The sequence below is a fragment of the Idiotropiscis lumnitzeri genome, chromosome 7 (genome assembly GCF_059441095.1).
Source record: "Idiotropiscis lumnitzeri isolate Australia: NSW breed Sydney's pygmy pipehorse chromosome 7, RoL_Ilum_1.0, whole genome shotgun sequence".
Classification (NCBI taxonomy): domain Eukaryota; kingdom Metazoa; phylum Chordata; class Actinopteri; order Syngnathiformes; family Syngnathidae; genus Idiotropiscis; species Idiotropiscis lumnitzeri.
Window position 1 is genome coordinate 825,380 of NC_142397.1, and position 25,742 is coordinate 851,121.

At 45.9% G+C, this 25,742-nt stretch overlaps 1 protein-coding gene across 5 annotated transcripts in view; it reads left to right on the forward strand.

Annotated features, from left to right (window-relative positions):
* Nucleotides 1-25,742, forward strand: part of robo1 (roundabout, axon guidance receptor, homolog 1 (Drosophila)) — a 164,228-nt gene that overhangs the window by 35,228 nt on the left and 103,258 nt on the right. For 2 of the 5 annotated variants that reach the window (XM_088300858.1, XM_088300853.1), the window contains exon 3: nucleotides 8,214-8,303. The exons of 1 other annotated variant lie outside the window; for it this stretch is intronic. In XM_088300858.1, the coding sequence (XP_088156984.1) occupies nucleotides 8,214-8,303 (90 nt within the window). Of the gene's footprint in view, nucleotides 1-8,213; nucleotides 8,304-12,104; nucleotides 12,412-14,489; nucleotides 15,128-25,742 lie in introns of those variants that run through there. 2 more of the 5 variants (XM_088300855.1, XM_088300856.1) reach the window with 2 other exon arrangements.

Consider the following 25,742-nt stretch of genomic DNA (forward strand, 5'->3'; position numbering starts at 1 on the left):
GTTCACAAACTCTTTAATTAAATGTTAATTGTAATTCAATTCATTAAGTGCCTGCTCGCGATTGTCCCATTAAAAAAAAAAAAAAATACAATTACATGAAAAAAAAACATTAAAAAAAATAAACACACGAATGTATTGTTGTATTAAAGTTTGTTGTTTTGAGGTTTACATTTGCGTAAAATATCTTCAGTAATAATTGTCGTTGTATTTTACGGGTATAGATCTCATAACTCACAAATTTCACAAACATATATCGTCATTTGGAGCATTTATTTGTAAAAAAAAAAAATAATTATTTTTGGTCTGCGGTCAATAAAAGAATTCTCATCATTTTCTGATTATTCTTATTTTGAAAATCTAAAATGATCTGAGTTGTGCAACTTTAGCTTTTGTGGGCAACTGAAGTCAATTAGACGCGTGCAGAGCATGTCCTGCATATGAACTCCGAGTACGACATCAAATGTGCATGTGTGTGCGCACACACCAGATGAATAAAACATCTTCTATTTTTAGTTTTGAACCTTTTTTTTTTTTTCTGTCATCTTCTCTTCCTGCGAAAGCCGTTTCAGCGCAATTTGCTGCACGTTTCGCGCCGGCATGCACACCGGCGGCAGGCTCGGGCCGCTCGCAATCAGTGCAGAGTGGCCGGCTTTCTTTTTGCGTCGACGGTGCCCGGTGATGGATGAGGCGGATTAGAGGATTAGCGGCCGACTGACTCGGCTCGAGATGATCGTGAAAGCCGCGGGAAGACGACTGCATCGAAGTTCACGAGAGCTCGCGTAAAACTGCCACAAACGTCACAATCGGACAAATGGGCCCAAAAGTGCAAATGCGGGAAATTCTAAACTTTTTTGCAGGACAGAAATGACGAACAATAACAGTCAGAGTCCAGTTCAGTTGTCTTTTACTTTTCAGTTTCCGACATCTGATTTTTAGTTCTGACCTTGATTGAGCCAATTTTAAATTGTAAAAAAAAAAATAATAATTTTCCCGCACACCGCCAGACAAAAATGTTGCAAAATGTCAACATGTGAAATTGGATCATTTCCTGACACGCATCTGATGAGCGTCAGTTGATTTGAGGTCAGTTTTCTCCTTCTAGATTTCAACGGTGTTAATGCTCATGCGTGGTAGGTGGGCTCCCTCTAGTGGTACATAAAAGAAGCACAACCATGTACAATTCAGTTGTATTTAACTTTCAAGTTTTAAGCTTTTAAATTTCTTTTTTCATTTTCTGCTACTTAAGTGCAGTAAGCGTTTATTTATTTATTTATTCATTTGAATGAAAACTTCAGCCTCTAATTTGTCTTAAACACTTTGGCCGACTCCACTGGCAGAAGTATTTTTTGGTATCCAAAGTTTCCACGAGTACCGATCTAATGATTGACTCCATGATGATAACAACAGAACCGGAAATTGGACTGAAATGTGCAATTAGAGAAATATCAAATTCATACTTGGTGCAAAACAAAAAAAAAAAAACAGCAGAATGCTGGCGCACAAGTAAATGAGAATGTAATTAACAAGTTAAACCGAAGAATCGCATATTTGTTCCGTTAGCCTCGGGCAAATTTCATATTTTTTCTTTTTTAAATAAAAGAAAAACATTAGCATTTCGATTAGCATTCAACCATTTTCCTGACTTTGATGAACGATTGTGATTAAAAATCATGATGAGCTTTTTATGTCCGCCATCGTGCACGCGCGAGGCTTTGTCGCTTGAAGTCTTTCATTTATTTTTCGATGTTATTTGAACCGTCACGTGTTCAGTTAATGGCGATTTTCATGAAGCTTTGTGAAACTTGAAGCCCGGAACGGATGAATTCACTTGACGTTATTTTCAATGCGGGAAAATGTCTTTGAAGTCAGCCAGGGTGGCGGAACGGCTCGCGTTCATCGTTTTGTCGGACAAAACGTACCGAGAGGTACGTCGATCCGATAGATGGCAAGAGCGGCTCGCGTGGGTTAAACCGTCAGCATTAAAGATGATCAAATTCAGCTTTTTTTGTATCATTTAAATGACCATTGTGGTGCCACCCTTGGCCACCGGGGGGCGGTATAAGACAGACAGACGGATATGCTGTAGATGGCGCCACTCTCAGTTCCTTTGAAGCTTTTATTTCCTGGCACACCCCAAAACGCTTCTGCCGTCATCGTTTTCGTGCCAATTGTTGACCAACAATCCGGAAAGGGTCTTTGGGAGTTCTCTTGTGTTTTTAGTCGTCAGGTTAGTATGAACTACTTTACTGCTAATGTTTTCTCTTTCTTCTAAGTAAAGTGAAGCAGTAAAAAAAAAAAAGTGAGAATATAGCATAGACAAAGATAAATGTTGACACATGCTTAACGCTCTCGCCCCCGCTGGCAAGGAAAATAACGTTGAGGTTTCTTTCACGCCGTTGTTCCAAAGAATTCAAAGCACATCAGCACGTTTTTACGTTCACGTTTGACACAATGAGTTCAATTAATTGTTTTTTTTTACGACGACTCTTGCTGATCACGCACGCAGCCAAGCGGCGCCGTTCAAGCACCTTTGCGAGCAGCCGGCTGTTGAGGAGGCGTCACAAATGGCACTGCCGCAAACCCATGAAGTGAAGTGGCGGCCATCATTTTGCTCTCTTCCTTGAACATTTTCATTGGGGTGCTTTTTATGAAGACCAAGCAAGTTTCTTCATCGCAAAGCAAGAACGTTTCCCGGAGATAGTGACGGCAATCTAGCAAGAGGCCTTGAACACAATCTCGTGGCCGTTTCGTTTGGCCGTTCCCGACGAGCTCATGCGAGGACGCCGATCGGCGCTAATGAAGAGCGACAACGGAGCCGAGCACTTTGCGGCTCCGACGTCGACCCTCCGACGAACGTGAGAATTACTTGCGATGAGACCGTCTCGGAGTCGCAGCCTCCAAATCGGCCCGTTGCCACGTTAACGGCGGCTCGCGTCCAGTTTTGAATCAAAGACGCAATATGCGACCGGTCGTCCCTAAAACAACTCCTTCGATCATGCAAATACTTTCTGATAATGAGGTGGGCGGGGTCAGCCAGGACACCTCCGCCGCCGCGTCAGCGTTGTTTGCATTGCCCGCGTGGATGGGACTTTTTTTTTTTTTCAAGTTTGTCTCCGCCATTTTGTCGTCCAACGTTTTACCGTAAAAGTCCACAAGTGAGCCGCCGCCTTGGCGTCTCGAGTCATGAGCGAGCGAGTGTCGCGGGATAAAAGCGCGAGCAAATCCAATCCAGACCTCATGAAGTTCGCGTCATATTGGCTCCAGATGAGTCCAACTCTTTTGGAGACGTTTGGGACATCTGGGCAAGTGTTTGATATGATTACCATATTATTATTCGACACGCTTTCGTCCGTCTTGCACATTTCTTGACTGAGTCAGACTGTCACAACTTTGAAATATGTCGGGAATTGTGATCTATATCTTTGCTGCTGTAACACCTCAAATTTCTCACTTGTGGGACTCATAAAGGACATCTTTATCTTTATTGTTGGTCACGATTGCCCAAATGGACTCGATCAAATTAAACAATCAAGTTTGACATACAAACTTCAAAGTGTTCATCTCGTTCAGGCCATCTCCGCTTCCGTGTGTCAAAGGTCGCAAACGTTCCAAAGAAAACTCCTCCCCTACTTCAGAAATATTTGCGGTTTTTTCCATTTGCTGTCAAAGAAATTTGTCAAAAATTAGAACACAAATGAAAACACATAAACAAGAAAAACCAGCAGAACGGCGAGTGTCTCGAAAGCTAAAGAATAAAAATGCGTCTGCGAGTGGGCGGGGCCTGCCTCACATTCAATGGGAGGTCAAAGGTCATCCCATAGGGAAGGACCGGCAACAGAAAAGGCTGCGCTTCGGCGGCAGACCCGAGGCAGCGGGCGGGTGCGAAGGATCTCGGAGATCCACGCTGGGGAGAGGCCATGAAAAGACCAACAGAAGAATCTGAAAATCAGCCAAGATTCGGGCTGATGTGATGCGACTTCCGAGCTCCGGTTAAAAGACGAGCGGCGGCGTTTTGGCGCAACTGGAGACGCTTGAGGGAGGACTGGCTGACTCCAAAGTCAAGCGCATGACAGGAAACGGTTCAAAGAAATGGAGCGGCTCGAGAAACGAACCTGGCCGACGCCATTTGTGGAGGTCGGCCACAAAAATGTCATTTTTGTTGCTTTCAAGATCAACCAAATGTGTTTCTCTTGTTTACGTAATCGTCGTTTGAGGTTCCGTTTCAGATGTTTGCTCTTAAGCTTCATCCGACAAGCCCGGCGGTGTCATCACTGTTGTGGCTTGAATCCACCTCGTCATTAATATCTGACTCCGACTCCGACTCCGACTCCGACTCGGGCTCCCACGCTGTAATGGAGCATGTTTACACGGCTTGAGCTGTGATCGTCATTGATTCATCGAGGAACGATGCATTTTCCCGTCACACGCTTGTCGTAATAACCTCGAGTTGTCTTTGTGATCATCGCCAACAACGACCACCTTCATATATTTTGCCACATCCTTAATGTTGCTTTTGATTAATCCACTCAAGTACTTTTTTTTTTCATGGACGGTGCAGCACAATTTTTGAGTACAGTTCAGTTGTATTAAATTTTTTAACTGTTTTCCGTTTCGATGGAATCATTCTTTAAAGGAGAAGCCGAGAGAAAAAAAAATGTTCTTTTGTGGTCCTGCCGGTCTAAAAACGGGACCGCATTTTTTCGGACGATATGGCATTAGAAGACGCAATCTTGCCGCCGCCCCTCAAGATGGAAAAAAAAAAAAAACCGACGCCAAACTCCCACGCGAATATCCGCCAAATTGTTTTATGATGCGTCATGACGTCATCGTGCGAGCGAGCCGTGGCGGCCAATCGGGTGCGAAGAAGTTTGATGAGGGGATTTCAGAAAAGGATGTTTGGGAAAAGGTCACATGATGCACATGTGTGACGGCCGCTCATCTTAATTTCAAATGCGTCGCCAAAGTTCTTTCGATGTGTCTCGTCGGATGAAAAGAAAAAAAAAAGTCATCAAGTTGTCACACTGTAAATCTTCATCCTGCCTTCAACCTTCACATTTTTTTTCTCATTTTGCCCGAGGTTTTTTTTTTTTTTTTTCACTGGTCGACCTCATCAATTTGATGTGAGCGTTTGTGACACGTCGTTTGTCTTTGGTTTGGGATGACGCCGCTATGGCCGCAACGCCAGAGGCCGTCGGAGATGATCCCGTCGACACAATAGCGCTCGCTCGCATTCCTCGCCGCTTACGTAACGCCTCCTTTTCTTGGCATCTTGGCGAGCATTCACAACGCGACTCGCGTGAATATCCATCCATCCATCATCTGCATCGCTTCTCCTCACAAGAGTCGCACCTGAGCGCCAAGTCAGCCCGTCTTTTTATTTCAGTCGTGTCTGCCAAGAGCGAGTTTCTAAAATTCGGTTTTACTGACCATCGGACTGTAAAAAAAAGATTCTGTAAGACCATTTGGGACACAGATGGCATCACATCCAACTTTTTTGGACACTCGTCCCCCGAGCTTGACTTGGACCCGATAAAGGTGGACTTGAGGACTTGACTGCAGCTCCGCAATCGATTAAATGCGTCTTTTTGCCGATTTCTCTTGTCAGGATTTGTCCCCAGAGTGGCTCGAGCGACGCCACCACTGAAAGTCGAGTTGGCGGCTTTCGCTCCAACTGGAGCCGGTGCCAAAAATCAAAGACAATTTGTCTTTTGAAAGGAAAGTCGTTGGTGGGCGTGTCCTCGCGTCTCCGCCAGGAGCATCGCTGCACTTTTGAAGAACGCTTCATATGACTCCAGACTTTTTTTTTTTTGCTGCGACTCAACACTCAACCCGCTTTCAATTTGCATGCACTTGCGTTTTTCGAGCGCCACGAGGTTCTTTAGGAGATTTGAGTCGGTGACTTTTTTTCGAAAACTCAATTCCACATTTTGCAGGGAGACGGAACATGGGTGAGTGCCGTGGTCCCCAACCAGCGGGTTGTGGGCCGCTACCGGTCCGCCGGACAATCTGGCCCGGGCCAGACTGATGAAAGAAAAAGACACAAATACTATTATAATAATATTCGAGGCTGAAAAATATTTGATTTTGAAAAATGACGGGCTTGTTTCGGTGACGTCAAACTTTTGACGCTTGTCAAGATGCTAATTGGCTCGTTCGCATAACCCTAAAGTTAAACCCACCGGCTCGCAAAATGAGCAACGGATAAACCACGTACGAAACCTGCTCTGCACAATTGATGGCGAGCCCCCCCCCCGCAACATTTTTCACTGGATTAAATTTTTTTTTATTGTATTTTTTTAAACGCCGCCGAACGTGAAAATCGCTTTTTTATGCGTCAGGCTTGGTGGGACGTATAATATTCATAAGTGTAAATGAAATATCGAGTGTAATAAACACACAAGAGCTGCTGGAGTCTGACTGAACTCTTGTTGATGGGAAAAAGTCCAATTCATAATTGAAGCAAGAACATAAAAAGCGAGAAGAATTGCATTTTTAATCAATGTTGGCGAGAAGCCTGCACGTTTTATGAATAAATGGTGTCCATTGAATATTTATTTTGCATGATATAATTCAAGTAGACATGTGATCCGCTTCCACTTTATTTTAGAATCAACAACAGAGGAATGTTTGCCCTTTTTTTAATCACGTTTGGGTTTGCTTTCCAAGTGAGGTTGCAAGAGAAGATTAGGTTTTGAAATTGGGGTTTGAAACAATGATTAAGGTTTCGAGTCACGGTTAAGGTTTCGAGAAGGGGCTGTGTTTCAAATTCGGGTTCGAACGAGGATTCGATGTTTGAGGCTTTCAAATTAGGGCTTCAAGCAAGTGTTGGGGTTTCCAATCCAGATGTGATCTTTTGATCCCGTTTTCAAAGTTGGGCTTCAAGCCTGGGATAGGGTTTCAAATTTGGCTTTCAGTCCAGTCACTTAATTTGCCAAATGTCGAACTGCGCTGGTCGGTGGTTTCGCACTTTGAACAATATCATCTTCGCTATCGCTTCAATCCAGGGTCGTCTCCGTGACAACGGAGGATGGGTTTACATTACAAAGAAAGAGAGAAAAGACTTTTTTGGGTTGTGCATCCAGGATGAAGTCATGAAGACGTTCTGCTGCTCTTGATCTATTTTGGATTGTGACAAATGTGAACCCAAAGCGTGCCGGTGTCGCGCTCCAACAGTCAGACAAGCTGCTGCTTTTTTCTCATCTTTCACGTCGTCGTCCACATTTTCACCTTGAGCGCGTGCGTGTGTGTGTGAGATCGTCAGGCGCAGCATGACGCCAGGGCCTTGGAGCAGCTTTTGTGTGTTTTGCGAAGCGTCGACAAATGAATTATTTGAACGTTTCGGAATCGCTTTGTTGACACTCGGCATAAGGAAGTCATTGAACTTCCTGGTTGGAAAATCGTGACGAGCAATCATCGAAACCAACTCTTTCACCTGCCAAATAGTGAGTCATGAACAAGAAATCAACAAACGACAGCATGTGCACGTGCTTAATGTACGTGTCACCTAATCATGCAGCGCCCCCCCCCGCCAAGTTCCGTCAGCAGTTTCATTAGCTTTTACAATAGAAATAAAGCGAAGGCGAGAGAGTCTCCGCCCTCCCTGGTCACACTTGGCCGTTCTCAAGCGCGCTTTAGTGAAATTTGCCGTCTGGCCGCCTGCTGAGGAGACAGATTGACACTCGGTGAGGTGCAAAAGACGGGTGCAGGGGGCGGGGTCGTCGGGTGCTCCCTGAAATGAACCCGTCTTGAGCCACAAAGAGATTTAGCACGGCTGCGTCTGATTTGTCCCGCCCTGGCGCCGCCTCACATTCTCAACGTGACACAAAAAGTCGCCATCAAAAGGTTCTGATTACCAATTAATGGCGCACAATCCATCTTGCATGTGTGTGTGTGTGTGTGGTGTTGTCAATCATGTTGAGTGTCAGTCACCCCCCCCCCCCCCACCTTTATGTGGGGTGCCGCCATTTATTGACACACCGGACTGTTTTGCGCCTCACTTTGACGTCAAGCAGCAACGGGACACGACGCCAACCTCCCGCTGAGACGCTCCACTCGCTCACCGGCGCTGAGAACGCCCTTTTCCATGGATCGTCGGCAAGGATGGCGCCTGCGCTTGCTCTGGGCCTGCATCGCGGGCGCGGGAGCGGCGGGCGGCGGGCATAATCGGGAAGTGGCGTCCGGGTTCTCAGTCCCTGTGGTGTTATTGTTGACAGAAGCGGGAGTGGCGCAGGACGGGCTGAGAGAGGCTCCCACGGCGGCTCCCACCACGGGACACGGCGACGACAACTCTTTGGGCTACACAGGTACCGCAGGCGGCGCTTTGACTTTGTACTCGTCGGTTGCTTTTGTCGGCGGAAACGTGCACGTCAATGTTTTGGATTTGCCTTTCTACATTTGGACGTCAACGCGGTAGAGGTGTCACTCACTTAAAAAAACAAAACAAAACAGAGGAACGGGGTCTGGAGCGCCGATTTTTAGGAATAAGGCCGTAGGGTCGAAGCCAGAACCGTACTGAGATTGGCCGGGGACTGACCGGCCAAAAAGGGTCAAGTGCCCAGCTCTGATGCTAACACGCGGAAGCAAAAACTTTCTTTAAATGATCGTCAGTGCGATCGTATTTAATGGCTGCACGACTTTGTTCCTAATTCGGCCATTTTGAATCCCGTCAGCGCTTGCGAATGACGCCGATCGACGGGCGAGTCGGAAATGAGCTGATGCGTCCTGATACCCGGCGAGGGCTCGCTGACGCAATTTGGACAACTGCCGCTTTTAAGCGAGCGCCGCTGACGACCATCGGCGGTGACGTTAATTATCTGAGAGGTCGACTGTCGTGTTTCAGGTTTCGAGCCTTCAATCGGGTTTTAAATAAAGCGTCACGTTTCAAGGCAGGAATACGGCTTCAAGCCGGAGATTTTCAAGTCCTTACACCGGCGAGGCTCAGGCCGAAACGAGCGCGTGCGTGACGGCGAATATCATCGGACGGCGGTGGGAGGCGGTAAATGGAAGAAGGGAGGGGGGGTCGTAAATCTGAGCAGCACCTGCTCCCCCGACCGGGCGATGTGTGAGGTCAACACCAGCCGATATCCCATCGCTCATATTTATGACGCTCGTCGCAGCGCCCGTTTGTTTTGGCAGCTGCGTGGACAGAAAAAGAAAAGAAAGTTAGAAAGAGGAGACGAGGGGGGTGCGTGGGTGCGCGCAGGGGGGGGGGGGCGTCAAGGCGGCCACTAAGAGGGGATCAAAACTCTTTTCTGGGAAGTTTAATTTCAGAAGTAACTTCCTGTTATCAGATCTCGGGACATTTGTGCTGTCAGGCGAACTTTGAGTTGGAAAAAAAAAGCGCCTTGAAATATTTAGCATGGCTCGCTCGATTGTCACGTTTGTTTCGTCATCGCAAGCGAATCTGGACCCGCCTCCAAACGTGAGAGTTAGCATTTAGCATTTAGCATTCAAGTCCGCTCAAGTGTTTAAACTTCAAAAGTGGTTTCATTTTTTATTTTCAAATTTTTAATGGACGGGATTCCAAACGATTTCAAGTTCGGGTTCCAAAGCTCGCATGAAACAATCGAGTGTGGCGCTAAGTTTCCAAAACAGGACTTGAGCTTCAAATTAGGGCTTCAAGTTTGTGCGTCTTAAGTTCCAAAAGAAGGTTCATGGCAGGCTTGGAGTTTCACGTCACACTGCCAGGATGTGACAAGGCGGCTTACGTTCTTTTTTTTTTTTTGGTGTTTTGTTTTTTTAAATGTCTGAATTGACGCTAAACAGATGCTAATGTGAGGCCGCTGGGAAAATCGGGTCGTGCGCGGGCAAGCGGAAAAGCAGCAGCCTGTTAATCGCCTCGTCCTGCTTTGTGCTGGATGACGAAGACCGCCCCCCCCCCCCCCCTCCGGCCCCCTCCTCACCTCCTTCTTAACCTCAGCCACAGTTCCCTCTACACAAACGCATTATGTTCTCTCGAGGACAGTGTTCCCTTTCATTTCGTTCATTGCAGATAAACGTCGCATTCGCAATATTAGCTACACAACAAGACTCATTTTCACATCCTGAGCGACTTCAACATTTTTTTTTTTTAATTTCATTGTGTGAGCTTGAAAATGTGAAGACCTGTGTGGGCGGACAAAGTATAACTTCCCATTTTTGCAAAGACGTCTTTGGGGATGGGCGGGAAACGTCGTCGATACCGGACTTATTTTGAGGTATCGGGTTGTTGTGGTCGCCGCCAATACCAGCCACCGATACTTGGAGGCACGAAATAAATTAAATCAAAAAAAGATCCTTGACAGTCGTTGGCGCGATACTGCGGCAGTTTGACACCTCAAAGATTTATCGGACTTTGTTCAAAAACGTTACAAAGTATATTTGTCAACAGTCCGAGCGGTGTGAAAAAAATGTTATAGATCGGCGGTCCCCAACCTTTTTGCCGCTGCCGACCGTTATTGATTCCTTCTCAATGCAGTTCGCGATTGGCGCAAATATCCGTCCGGGCACATTTGTAATGTGAAGTGGCGACCAGTTTTGCCGTCACGCGCTTCTCGGAGGCTCCCCGAGCGTGCAATCAGAGATGATTTGTTGCCGACAGAAATACAATCTACCTTTTGCCAAGGTCGTCTGCCGTCTCCTCCCCGCCTCTAATTAATGTCTGCCTCGCCTTCACTCCTTCCGTCGCTTCCACACCGGACTGGCACGGAAGGGGAGGAGGCATCAAGGCCACGCAAATAAATCTCACAACATTCCTGCAGGAAGTTGTAAAAGGAAACACCGATGGGAGAGAGAGAGAGATTCTGTGTGCTGCTGTTGTCCATTTTCAGCCAAGGTAATGTGATCTTTTGAGTGCTTTCTCAGCCTCCACTGAGCAACCTAATATTTGGTTGGCATGTCTAGCATGAGGGAACCCACAAAAAAAAAGTTTCAAAAACCATTGTTCAAATTCTTTGTTGTTGAATGCTGGATCTTATCTATGGAGGTTATAAAGTGCGTGGTCCTCTGTGACTGTAGATGACCCCGCCCCCTCCCCCCCGACATCCCCCACCCCCGCAGTCGCGCTAATGAAAAATGATAGCCCCCCTCTATCAATTAATTTGGCCTAAATCAGTGCTTCTCAAATAGTGGGCGGGCTCCCCTGGGCGGGGGGGGCGACCCTGGGGAACATGCTTTTTTTCCGCCGTGCTACCATGAAGTGTAATTGCACCTCCACTCCACTAGTTGGCAGTGGCGCTCTCCTTGCCCGCTGTGCACAGCAAGTATTTACTCGACAATGTAGGTTTGTTTTGCAACAAAAATTGTATTTAAAGTTGCGGCGGAGAGTGGGTGGTAGTGTGGGGGGGGGTGAAGTGTTTTCTTCTTGCTGGGGGGCGTAACATAAAGTAATTGAGAAGTATTGGCCTAAATGAAGTTCAACTCATTGAGATGCGTTTCGATGTTGCGAAAACAATCTTTTGAATGCTACAGAGGATAAAAGTCAGTGAATAGGCCAATTCGGGAATGCCAAACCACAAATATTTTGGGTGGGGGGGGGGGCTTACTCGTCTGCGTCTGTCGCAAATTACGCTTCAAGTGCAATGCAAGGCCTGGAGCATCATCTATTTGATGCAGAAAATGACAATTTGCAATTCTTCCCTGAATTCTGCTTTCATCCTGCAATGAGTTTCATTAAGCCCCCCCCCCCCCCGAACCCCCCCATCCGCCTCGACTAAATGTCTTCATTTTCGGTTTGTTTGTGTCTTAACAAGAGCATCTTTGTTTTGTTGACCTCATCCCCGTTTGGAGTTTGAGCAAGAAGGGACTGAAAGCCATTAAATCGTCTTAGTCGCTCCTTTTCCTTCGGGCCGCTTTGGCGAGGGGGGCCCGGCGGGGTTTTGTGCCGGGGGCCGACGCGTGTGAATGGCAGCTCGGCATGAACGCTAACAGGATCCCCCGTTGCGTCGCAGGCATAGAAACATCCCAACGTCCCCCATAAAAGGAGCATTACGGCAAATGAAAAGACTTCATTGAGGGATGGATGAGGAGATTTCGGGGGGGGCTCGACCATTGCACATTGTATCGAGGGATGCTCTCATTAAGATGCCGGCGTACTTTGAGGGACGACATTGTCAGGACAGCCCACAGACGTTTCCGTATTGGCCGGTGTGGCAGCATGCGGGACCGTTCGTGGGAAGATTCCGGAATCTTGCTAAAGTTGTTTGATATTTGCCCAAATGGAGTAAAAGGTGATGATCACGATCATGATCACGATGCCGGTTTTAGTGTTGCTATTAGCCACGTTGGTCATGCCGGGGGTCCCGAGAGAAGACCACCGTGGGGGTCTTCATGGCTTCTCAGCGGTACATAAGTGCAAACGGCTCCCCGGAAACTTTGGAGCGAACCGCGCATCCTCCCGACGTTCTCACGGCAAAGCGCCAACATGTCCTCACCGTAAGTGGAAGTGTCGACTTTTGATTTTACAAACCTTGGAAGTCAAAATACAATCTTGGTGCAAATGAACTCATTTGAATTTGGCATCACACACGCGTGCCGATTTGACTTTTTATTTATTTTTTTTTTTTCCCGGCCTGTTTTGCTATCATGAAGGGTGTCGGTCGGTGCAGGATTGATGCAACATGGCTGCCTCTTGCCTTTGATGCGTTCATTTTAGTGGCTCTTTTTTTAATTTGCAGCTCAAACTCTGAAATGGAAAATGATTAAATCATTTTCCATCAACAGACCTTTTACAGTCTTGTTTTGTTGATATATCATTGGAGGTTAGGGTTGATTTTCTCTGCTTTTTAGTCTGAAACCCGCCTTTTTGATGAAACCGACCCTTGTTCTACTTCTGATTACTAACGAATGGAAAGTAGATGACTTTATTATTATTATTATTTTTGGGGGTAAAAGAATAGGTCCCTTCTTCTCTCTTTTGGTAGGTTTAGTGCTTATATTGTCAAAGAGCAGAGAATTTCAGGGGTCTTTAAAGATCAATCAAGCTCTTCTAAAACTGCAAATAAGCATCACCCATTGCACGTTTGAAACATTTGTAACCATATGAGGTATTTAATGGCAACACGTAGCACGCGCGAATAGCATGTCTGCCTCTCTACGGAGGTTTTGTCTTTGGCCTCTGTGTGTGGATTTCACGTGATATTATGGATGTGGATGTGTTCACCTGCAACTCTTGCTCCTTTCCATGTTCTGATAATCAATAACCTCTCTGTCTCGCTGTCTGTATATGCAATTGGCTGGCAACCAGTTCCGGGTGTCCCCCGCCGACTGCCCGAAGATAATTGGCTCATTTCATGTGGAATGGAAATCATTTTTTGATGAATGAGATTGATGTGCAAAAGGAACGCTTGTTGTGTTGCAGTTAAAGATTCGTTTGTTTTGATCAACGTTTCCTCAATGAAATCGCGAGTGATGCTCACCAGTCCAATTCATGGCAGCAAATCAAAAAGTATCAAAAAATATTGGCAAATGGCATCATATGAAAAGAAGCATTATATGTACTTTTGGGGGAAAAGAAACGTTTTTGTTCCTCTATTTTGTCGTTTATTTAACCTACACAGAAGTGAGATCATTTTTATCCCGTGTTAGAACAGTTAAAGGGAAGCGTCGCTAGAGGTCGCTGTGTGGTAACAAATGTGGAGCTTTTGGGAGAGAGATGAAGAGAGGCTTTTTAGCGATTCTGCTTCATGCCACTCCTAACTTTCCCTCCTTTTCACGCCTAAATCATCTTTTAATGCATCGCTGTGAATTATTCACGAGAGGAAGGAGATGGCTTGTGTTTTAAGAATGTCTTTCATCAAAGAGTCAAAGAAATAACAAACCCACAAAGTATTTTCATGTATGAAGGACAGCTGCAAATTCATACAAGTCATAAAGCATCTGAAAACCAACGGAGAAAATACTAAGATTTGCAAAGATGTGATCAAGGCAAAAAGATACCTACTTTGAACAACTGCAATTATAAAAAAAACAAAAACTTTTTTAAAGTTAATATTATATATATATATATATATATATATATATATGTATATATGTGTGTATATATATGTGTATGTATGTATATGTATAAATCCTCCAGATTCCTTCATAATGTCAATTTATGATTTATGTCTTAATCTCCAATTCAGGAAATGTAACCAATGCTACTAGGAAAAGAAATACCTCCAGAGACCAATCATTGTGCGTTGTGGCCCATTACATAATCAGTGTAGCGTTTCAATAACAGCACTTTATCGTTTTGTCCCAGTTGGCGCCGCCATTTTGGGAAAACCACAAACACACAAAGTCATCATGATAAAAAAAAGATACGTGTAACTTTGGTGTGTAACCAGGCGGGAAGTGGTTAAATTTCCACGCTGGGAAACATCTCCATGATGATGAGGAGGAGGAGGAAGAGGAGGAGGAAGAGGCGTGTGTGTGTGTGTGTGTGCTTGTGTGTGTGTGTGTGCTTGTGTGCTTGTGTGTGTGTGTGTGTGCTTGTGTGCTTGTGTGTGTGTGTGTGAGTGTGTGTGTTCATGGAGCGAGCCATTGCTGCTTCTCCTCCTGAATAGTGCAGCGATCCCGGCGCTGCTGCCTTTCTCTTCTCAAGCCTCGGGATGTAAAAAAAGAAAAAGAAAGAAAGAAAAGAAAAAGTGGGATGGAAAAGTTGCGTTGACTGCGTTGGATTTTCTCCTGCCGCTTTTTTTGCTTTGCCGGTGGAGACGCGGACCGGACCGGGACCGGACCGGGACGGGACGAGACGGGACGGCCTTGCCTCGGAAAGCTCCCCCAACTCGGGTGACACAACGTCGGACTGGAATAATGTGATTTACCAGGAAGGGAAGAAGCGATCGCGTTGTTCTCGGTTTCTTTTCAACACTTTTTTTTCTTGCGGTGGTTGTTGACGTCCCGCTTCCAAATGGTTTGAATGAAGTTTTTTTTTTTTTGGACACGCATGCGGGCGGCGGCGACGTCGGGATGCTTCGACACGACGGACACTTTTTTTGTTGCTTTAATTCATCTTGTTTCTCGGCAAAAGGGCATGCGTTGACGTCCATCCAATCCCTTTTGGAATTAATTTGGATTACTTCTGCAAAGCGACCGAGGCGTTCGATGATGTCTGCAACTTCTACCGCATTTGTTTTGCTCTTAGGAATTGTCCATGTGTGCTCAGGTGAGTTAGGAAAGTCACAAAATGCATTTTTACAAGCATGCGCTATTGCTTTAATTGTTATTGTTTCGCATACGCGCATTTGTGGCGGCTCACAAGTCAGAAGAAGTCAATCACCGTGAGTTGCTTACAATTCTTATTTCTTGATCAAGGTGTGAAATCGTAGTTACAACTTGCATTTATGATTAGAACAGTAAATTAAAAAAAAAAAAAAAGTAAATTCAGTTTCAAATTTCCATTCACTGAAATTGAAAGAGTCCACATTAAAGCTCTTCAGAAGCAAGACGGTCTCCTCATGACGTTGGGTCGAATATATTTCTATGGCGCGAGGTAGTTCAATTTGAATGAATTCCTCAATTCCTGACAGATTTTTCATTTGCAGTTTCAGAACAAAATCTGCTTAAATTTTGATGAATACGTCCGGAATGGTAGACTGGCAAAAAGGGTCAAGTGCCCAGCTCTGTGCATTTCAGACCCGAAAATGTGAAACATATAAAACAATAAAACGTCATGCGCAAAGCTTGCTGAAATTGAAAGAGTCCGGGCAGGGGCGGCTTCGTGATTTATTATTTTTTTTCTCTCCTCGGGATGAGCCCACCTCCCCCAAAACAAAGTCTAGCGCCATCCCTGTGTCCTCATTAAAGCACAAAATGCTGCTCGTTGCTGTTTTTCACCAGCAATATAGATACTTGCTAGAAGAGATTTGAATTGCTAATTTTATGAAAAAAATGAGAAACATTATCTAAGCCGCTTTTCTGTGCAACGGTTCAATTTCTTGAAATTAGTTGACTTGCCTTCTTGAACTTAAAAAAAAGTTTGGTCAAAATATTCAACATGTTAATACATCACAAGCTTCTAAAAATTGAAGTCGCTGCCATTGGCGGCAAAAAGTAAGTTCGTTTTACCCAGGCTGGCGCTGAATGAGTTAACTCATTTTTAAGAAATGTGCTGATGAAGCACATTTGTTGGCCATGCGAGCCAAACGTGAACGTAAATCCGCAAAGTCGCACGCAATGCCGCCGTCTCTCACGGACGGACGAGCCGCCACCCCCTCATCTTCTTCCTTTTTCTTTTTGCTGAGCTCAGCGTTTTATTTCCTTTTCCGCCGTATCGAGTGACACGGTTCCTAATCCAGACGTTGTATTTCCTCTCTGACCTGTTTGGAAAAGTGCAGGCTGCGACACAAGCGGGGGAGGTTCTCGGTCCTTTTGTCCTCCCGCGCCGTCTTCTTATCTTCTTCCTCTCGGGCCGTCACGTGAACGTCTTTATGGATCTTGTGGAGCATGATATCCAAGCTTTTCCAGGTCACTTGCCTCCCGCGTTTCGCTCCGTCGTCCTATTAAAAGACATTAGTGCAAGTGTGTCTTGAGTAGATTACATTTTTTTTTTTTTATTGAGGTATCTTGTTCAAAGTCTTGGTCCGTTCCCAGATTTGGATTTTGCCAATAAAATGCCGCAGGTCCTTTTCGGAACTTGAGATGCAGAACTGCGGCAGGAAGTGATGCGGCCCCTTTCCTACACGGGAAATCCCGTCATTGGTCGGCAGTGATGAAACGGTGCCGTGTCTTGGTTGCGCGTGTGAGAAAGTGCATGGAGATGGAGCGAGTACTCGGAGAGGCCCAAGTGGATTCGACACACGAAGTGCAATTGGATTAAGTGCCGCTTGCTCGTAGAAAGATGTCACATTTGCTGCTAATTGGAAGCTTAGCAACTCGATTGTGGTGCGGGAGACCCGATCGGGTTGGAAGCCTGCGTTAGGGTTGCGATCGATGGTTTGGGGGGGGTCACATTTGGTCTTGGGTTTGAAAGGAGGATTTCAAATCTGGTTTTGGGTTTGAAATTCTGCTTTTAATGCAGGGTTGTAAATTTGAGTTTCAAGGCAAAGTTCAGGTTTCAAATGAAAGTTTGGGTTTCGCGCCCAGGTGAACATTTCAAATGATGCTTTCGTGTCAGGGTTTGGCTTTCAAATGAGGGTTTTGAAATGAGGGTTTTACGCCTGTTTTAGGGATTTAGATTTGAAGTTATGTTGAATTTCAGTTTTTCGTCTTTTAAATTGAGCTTCGAGCCAGGGGGAGGGTTCGTAGTGAGTCTTTGGCTTTGAAATGGAGATGCTCAGGTGGCGTGTTGCGAAATCAGCATGTCAGCTTGGAGGGCCACAAGATGACCTTTGCCGCCTCGCCTCGCCTCGCCAGCCGCTCGTAAACGGACGCGCATCAAACGCGCGTCGGCCTTTTATCGGCTCATCGTTATCTCACGTGGCGGTTGCTCGGAGGCGAAAGGTGGCGGCGCGTTCTGAAACACGGTGAGGCTTTTATACGTGGCGATAAAATGATCAAGTTAGCGACAAATCAATGATTTGGCTTGTCATTAAGTGGCAAGGTGGAAAATGCGCCGGCGCCGTCCACTTCTGCACCGCCTTGACAAATGGGCTCGTAAGTGCTGATAAATTGCGAAGCGCCGACGCCTGTGACATCGTGACACGGTGCAGCCGGCCCCCTCGGACGAATTAATGAGTGGCCGGCACAAGTGCGACTCATCAACGTCTCCACTTGACAATCCGAGCAGAAAGACCCAAAAACTCACGATGGGGTGGCAAACGAGCGTTGGGGTTTTAAATGAGGGTTTCAAGACAGAGTTCGGGGTTCAAAGTAGCTTTAGGTTGGGGTTCCACACAAGGGTGAGGTGTGGTTTCAAATAAGGCTTCAAAGACCGAGTTGGGGTTTTAAATTGGTTTTCAAATGAGGGTTTTAAGATTCAGACTGGGTTATGGTTGCAAACGAGGGTTAGGGTTTCAAATTGATCCGGTCTTGGCGTAGGATTTCAAACAAGGGTTATCGCTTCGAGTTTGGAGTTTGGAGTCAAGGTTAGGGTTTCAAATTAAGATTTGTCTCGGTGTTTTTTTTTTGTTTTTTTTTCAGATTAGGCCTTGAAACAAAAGTTAGGGTTCCAAACAAATTGGGCTTGGGTCAGGGTTCGGGCTTCCAACGTATTTCAACCCAGTGTTGGGTTGATCAAATTAGGGTCGCAAGACATGGTTCACTTTGAGGCAAGGGTTAGGGTTTCAAAATCGGTATGGTATCAACTACAGATTCATGTTTTGAAAATTTGAAGACTGGCTTGGGTTTGACTTTGCAAATTGAAGATGATTGGATGCCGCGTGCTTTACACAAACGCATCGCTACTAATCCCAATCCTACACGCCCGGGAAGGCTCCCATCAGAGATTAAGCAGGTTCTGGTATTGCGATGCCTCGTGAAGGAGAAGTGTGACGAAAATCCCATCCGAGTGAACGCTTATCGAAGCATTAGGGCGCAGATAAACGAGAGTCTTAATGACCTGCTAAGGCAACACCCCCGCCGAGCGCGCTCGCTTTAATGAAGCCAAATTGGATTAATTAGCTAATCCGTCTCGAGTCCGCAGATCGTCATCTGTTGCTCGAAATGCGTGTCGGGAAGACTGAAGAATCTTTTCATCATTTAGATCGAATTTTATTGAAGTCATTTCCATGCATGACAGAAAATACGAATCAAATGATATTTTCTAATGCTGGAGTCCGTAAACAAAATGAAATATCAAAAATGACAAAGAGTAAGGTTTCAAATTATCCATTGCAACCAGAATGAGGTTTTTTTCCATTAGAGTTTTCAAAATGAGGCTAAATGTGGGTTTCAAGCCTGGGGTAGGGTCTCCAAAAAAAGGCTAGGGTCTGAAATTGAGGTCGGGGCGATGTTGGGGTTTGAAATTCCGTCTCATGTCGGATGCAGTGGTGACTTTTTCTGACAAGCAACATACACGCAGCTCCGATTAGGGCCGCTTGCGATCTTGGCTTGCGATGATCTTCCACGTGGCTCGGCGCTCAACTCGCTCGGCCTACATTCTGCATCTCGCGCTTGACGCTCGATTGGAGGACAAAGATCCCGACGGACGGGATGAACAAGCGTCTGGCTGCCAAACGAAAGCTCTGCTTTCTTTCCGGAAAAACGGTGCGCATGTGAATTCCCGCGGCTCGGCTTCCTGTAATGAAAAATTGCGGCAGGGAAAAAAAAAAAGCTTCTGCCGACTAACATGCTTACGTCATGCTAATCCTCTCTGACAAATTGACTGGACGCGGGATCATCAAGCCGGGATTTCGCTCATAAAGATGTCAGGGGAAAGCGGAATCACCAAAAGATTTCCATGCGGTGTTCGGCTTTCAACTTTGGCTTTGAAGGTTTCGAGAGTGGCTCATGTTTTCAAATTAGACTTTCAAAACGGGGTGGGGGCTTCAAATTAGGGTTCCGAAACTCGTTGATTTGAGCTTGGGTTAGGATTTCAAACGAGGAATTCAAGTTATGGTTTCCGTCCAGGGTCAAGGCTTCAAATTCAGGTTTTCATCCAAGCTTAGGGTTTCAAGACTACAGCAATGTTTGGGTATTCGGGCTACAATTTATTTTGAAGGTTTCAATCCAGGATTAGGACATCAAATAGAATTGAGATTGAGTTTTATTTATTTTTTTCCAATTTTGTGTTTTTAGCCTCGTTGGGGGATTTCACTTGAGGGTTTTGTGTTAGTTGGAGGGTTTGATTGCATGGTTAGAGTTTAAAATGTTGATTTTCAGACTTTAAGTCCGAGATAGGGTTTCAAATTTTCCAATGAAGCGTTCATGGCTGTCTTTTCGCAGCATTTGTTTCCAATCGGCTTTCAAGCTTTCAAATGAGAGTTTCTAGCTGAGTTTTTTGGACGCCAAACGTCAGTGAGGGTTTCAAGGCCACATCCTGGAAATCCAAAAGTATGAGTGGAAAATAGACGAGGCAAAACGTAAACCAAAGAAAAGCCCATTAGGTTTTGTTTTCAAACCGTTTTGAAGACTTTTTTTTTTTTTTTTCTTCTTTCTCCATTAAAGGAGGTCGTGGGGACGCCGACGGGGGAGGCTGCATTGTGTTGCCGAAACGGGTTGATTGTGAGGCATGGAGGTGGGGGGGGGGGGACTCGGGACTTAAGAGCTGTGTATTGAAGTCGTGGGGGTGGACAGAATCTGAAATCTGAAGGGGAAGGACGGAAGGGAAACAAACTCTGTCAGTCCCGCCGGCGTGGCGTATTCCCGCCGCTCCTCCCTTGCGGCGGCGAGTGTGCTGATGGTGGCGACGGGCTTTGAGGCGTCGCTTTTCAAACGTGGACATCGGGGGGAGAGATGATGTTGATTTTTGGAAGTGCTGAGTAAATCGAGGGCGCTGCCGCTTGGGCACTTTCTGGATCTCGACCAGAGATTTCCCGTTGGTCTTTCGACCAGTGACAGCTCGGCTACGCTTCCATGTAGTCGATGTTCGGGTTCAGGTCAAAGCTGTGAAACATTCAAAAGAAGCTGTTCCTCTCACGTTTGAAGAAATCGACTTAACGAACATCGCGACGCAAATAGAAATCATTTCCGCTTGCTACTTTCTACCGTCAATAAAAAAAAAATTCTTTTCATGTCACTCCCCTCAGAAATAAACCCATATCTCCCCCCCACCACTAAGTTCAGGCATCCTCTGCGTGACTGTCGTTCTGTTCTCAACTTTGCAAAAGTTGACACCCCCACCCCCCCCACACGCCTTCCCGTCTTTACTGATAAGTGACAGAAATGGGAGATGTGCCCAAGGAGAAGCTGAGAGGCGCAGATTCAATTAGCAGTTAAAAGAGACACAACTAATTAGTTGATGAATGTCTTCTCCCCCCCCCCCCCCCCCTCTGCTTTATTGTCCTCGTTAATATTCTCTTTTGCTGACAGCAAAAACCATCAAACGCTTCACATCTTCAACTTTCCTTCTCGGCCGCCCTGCTCATCCTAAAGCGATTATCGGCCGCGGCTGCGTCAGCAAATTTACATCCCGATTGCCGTCGTCTGTCAAGGAAAAAAAAATGTGGGTGCTCCAAAACCTAATTAATGAGAAGGTGACCTTGAGATCCATTCTGATAGAGGCGCTTCCCACATTCAAACGTCACCACGGCAACGGGGGAGCTTCAAACAAACGGACTCCTGCTAATCCCGAGCTATTAGCGAGCGGATCGGGTCGGGTCGTTTCCGTTAAGCGGTCGTCGCCGTCGGGATGAGGAAAGTCATACACACAGAATGTTGTTGATTTGCATATGGTGACCATGTCGTCAATTGGGCTTTGTTCTTGGTCCATTATGAAAAAAAAATAATAATCTGAATCACGATAATTTTCGCATTTTAGTATAAAACCAACAAAATATGTAATAGATAATATATAAATAGAAACAATGTTAAGACAACTCAAATTGATTTTATCTTGAAATAAAGAAAATGGAAATGTATAAATTTGAGTCTGGTTTTCTTGTTTAAACAAACAAAACATTTTACTTGCTATACACTTATAAATTTAAAGAGACATTTTGGACTCAAGTTGACTAACTCTAGTATGAAAAATTGAAAAATAAGTACTATTTTAGCATTGTTTTCTATATAATAATAAATACTGTCTGTAATGTATTTTTTTTACGATTATGCAAATTTTGTAATGATTGCGTGTCATCCTAATTGAATTGCACAGCTCTTTGGAGTGCGAATTTTTTTTTTTCAGTGTGTCCAAAAATTCCACAAAGCTTGAAACACATGTGACACCCCTCACCCACCCCCAGAAAAAGCTTTCAAGCCCCGACATTCCGGCATTGAGGGTCTGCACCTCCCACCTCGCCTCCGCTTGTGCGGCTTCCCCGAAAGCTCGAATTGAATAACAATCGTAGCTCGGCCGGCTGAAAGGCAGCTTCTCTGGGGCTCGGGGCGAGAGGGATTTACATTTGCATTTGATTGCACGTCTTAATCGGAGCCTGGCGCATCATCGGCCGCTTGTGCTCTCAAACGTCACCTACCAAACTCCGAGGGACAAAATGTGGCTGAAGGCTTGTTGCCTGCTTGACCTCAGAGAACAATAAAAATGAGGACGCAAATGTGGAGCGCTCAAAATCTTAATCTGGAATTTATCCGCATTGCCAGGAATTTGCAAAACTGAAAGTTGGCACGTATTTGCAGAGAAGGCCACTGTTCCGAAGCTCTATTTATCAATAAAAGTTCAGTTTCCCTTTGAAATGTACCCGAAAAATTGGACTCCTTCGCGACTCTGTTCCAACATGCTAGGCTTCGATTCGTCCATCTTGTTTTCAGTACCGCAAACGACACCACGCCATCTTAAAAGTTGCTGATATGCCACACGCATATTGTCAATGTCCATCAAAGTTTTCAGTCCTCGTTCCGCCTCTCATAATTCGTTGCAAGCCAGCAAAGTGGCCGGTCGACTTCAAGCTCTTCCGTCCGTTGCTGTTTGGACACCGCCTGTTTAATGGGATTAAATGCCGGACCAAATGAAATCGCAGAGATTGAGCAGTGATGTGGAAAAAAAAAAATCTTCCATTGGCAGCGTTTGTTCTTGAGATGAGCTTGAAGCGATCAGAGAACATATGTCCGAAGGGCGGTTATTTCCATTTCCAAGCATTTGTCATCACAGCTGTCTTGTGCAGACCTTGTCATCCTCCCCCCACCTCACTGCCCCCGCCCACACTTCAGCCCCCCCCCCCAATCATCTCTCCAACTTTTGGAGCAAAACGAGTCTTCAGACGTCTGTCCGGGATCTTGACGTCTAAAATGCTAAAACGGACCAGATGGCAATCGAGGACCCGGAATGCTTTTGTCAGTCCCATTTCGGAGATGCTCTCGAGGAAGTGATTTTGAAAAAGACGCGTTTCCTTCAAGAGATTCAGTTGGGTCGCTTTTGGATCGCCGTTTTTTCCACTTTGTCGTTACTGGCTGGGATGCGTTTGTGTTTAGTTCGGAATGTAAACAGAGTGATGTCAGAGCACAACATGTGTGATGAAGAGTTTGTTGACATTCAAATGAGCGAATCGGGAACCTTCAAGAATCTCCATTCTTGATTTTGCCATTAAAAAAAAAACAGTTTCAAGCCTCTTTGTGCTCGCTTCCAACATAATATTGGAGAAGACCCGCACATTTAATGGGAGGTCATTCCATAAGGAAGGACCGGCAACAGAAAAGGCCGCGCTTAGTCCTCGGCACCTCCATCAGAATTTGGTCCGCAGACCCGAAGGCAGCGGGCGGGTGCGTAGGGGTGGAGGAGCTGGGAAAGGCCATGAAAAGAGTTCAAGACCAACAGAAGTATCTTCAAATGAACTCCAAAGACCAGAGGCCAAGATTGGGGCCATGTAATCCGTCTTGCGGTTAAAAGACGAGCAGCAGCATTTTGGCGCAACTGGAGACACTTGAGCGAGGACTGGCTGACTCCAAAGTCATCTAGCCTAGATGGAACTTCTTGAGACTCTTTTGCAGTTCTGCTCATGATGAACATGCCTACCAAATTTCATGTCGCTAAGTGAAACTGGGTCAAGGGGGCTGAATTCTCCCAAATGTTTAGCAAATGGCCACGCCCACCGCCCCGCACTTCATCTGCCTTTGTCGGAAAGAAAAAGAAAAACAAATGCCTTCTCAGTCTCGGTCTCCGTCAGCGCTTCGGATGCAATGAAGTCGGGCGGTGTGAAAGGCGCTTTTGTTACCTTGCGCAATTTTTGTCACTGGAAGTGCGATTGAAGTGGCTGACAAACTTTGCACAAACGTTCCTCTGTGGAAGTCAGAAACTTCCTGGCAGCCGCCGCCCCTTCCACGATGAGTTTTGACCCAATATTATACGCCGCAAAACTAAATAAAGCTTTCATATTTTCCAGCGGCCACAGTTGAGGGGCGACTTGGAGCTCCCATTTGTCTGGAGAGCGGCCATGCCCCACTCAGCTCGAGAAGTGGCTCCAGCGAGTCTTCGCTTACCAATTTAATAATACCTCCCGTCCGCAGCTGTAGTTTATGAACTTTGCTCGCATAACGCCAGCGTAAGCACATCGACACTCGAGCGTTAGGCGCTAGCCGTGCTTCCGATTTTCATCCGAAAGCTGCCCGGAGAACGCGTGCCAATGCACTCAGACGTAAACACAAGCATACCCTCGACGCCACGATTCCCTTTCAGCACCCAGCTGTCTGAAATCTGCGCAAGAAAATGTTTGGCCTGAACATTTTGAATGGCCCACACGAGCGCTTGAGGTCGCTGGCGCTTGCGTGCTCTTGGGGGATGTTCGCCACGTATTCTTCGTGGTCTGTTTTGGGCTGGTGGCTTTCAAATTAATGTAATGCGACCGAGACATTTAGCATCCTGACGTGATTCAAGAGTCCGATATAATGGAGACAAGCCGGCCCCTTTTCAAAATAAAATAATTTTTTCCTTTCACCTGATTGGCCTGCCGCCGACCGCCGACCACTAGCGCGCCGTGCGCCACTGGTTGGGGACCACTGCTTTAAATGACGGCCATCTTGTTTTTATTCATTTTTTTTGTGGGTCTACTTATGATAGGCGTGTTTACTCAAGTTGATGTTGGCTTCAGACTGAATTTAGGCGCAGCTCGCAGTTTTTTTCGTACTTTAACAAAGCACTTCCTGGTTCATGGAAGTGGCGAATGTTTCTCTGGTTTTCATCTTTGGATCTGTAAAATAAACCCGCCTTATTCATTTTTCACCATCTTGCCTGCCAATCAAGTTTGTCGATTAAATGTCCAACATGTCGACGCAGGGCTGTTTTGAACTTTATTTCATAAACACAACGAGCCGATTTATTTTTGCTCCCGAATTGGCCGTTCGTTAGCCTCTTGAGGATTTTCAGTCTATCATGAGAAGGATGAAAAAGGCAGCGGTGACACTTCAACGATTCCCCGCTTGATGTGCTCAATCAATTTATGCTCGGCTTTGATCCATCGCGCCGACTGATTGCGGTCCACTGGTCAAACTTTGTTTGAAAAAAAAAAGAAGAAGAGGACTACGAAGTAATTGCCCATGTGCAGCTTTGCCTCATGCTTCTTTTCCGTAATCCTTTCCTAATGCCGCCTCTCCTCTCAGCCTGGCATCTGGGGCCCATATTGATTACACATTTTTTCCTGCGGTCGCTCATCTGTGGCAGGAATGACAACTAGTTTTTTTTTTTTTCCCCGGAAGAAGCCTCCTGAATTTGCGGGGTCTACATGTGCAGTCTGTCACTCACGTATTCAACCGAGGTGGATCTTGACATTGTAGCCACGGACGGCAAAAGTGTCGTGACCGCCGGATCTCCAGAACCACTTTGACAGGCTGCTCCCGTTAACGAGCATGACGAGCTTCCCCGTGTCCATGCCGTTGAATTTAATAAAGCATATCGGGACTGCGTTTATGCGGCAGGAAGTCGCCCCTCTCTCGTTCGGACAGCCTTTAACGATATTCGCCATTTTGCCGTGGGGATTTGCTGCAAATGGATTCCGCTGGCAATTCAAGACTGTCTAAGTGTGTTTACCACCCAGCCGACTTTTTGTTGTGGTGTTGCGCAGCTACCGTATTTTCACACTTTACAGTTCCAAATATTCTCCAAAACAGACGAGGCACCATGTGTATAGACTGAGATCCCTAAATCGGTACTCATGCTATTCTTTTGAGCAACGCGCCTGACGACCTTGGAGCATTTCACAGTGCGTGTTAGCGGCCCCTGCTGGTAAAGACTGAGACTACAATGCAACGCTGAATTGACCGTTGGTGATCGTTTGACAGACAAAAAACAGAAGTAT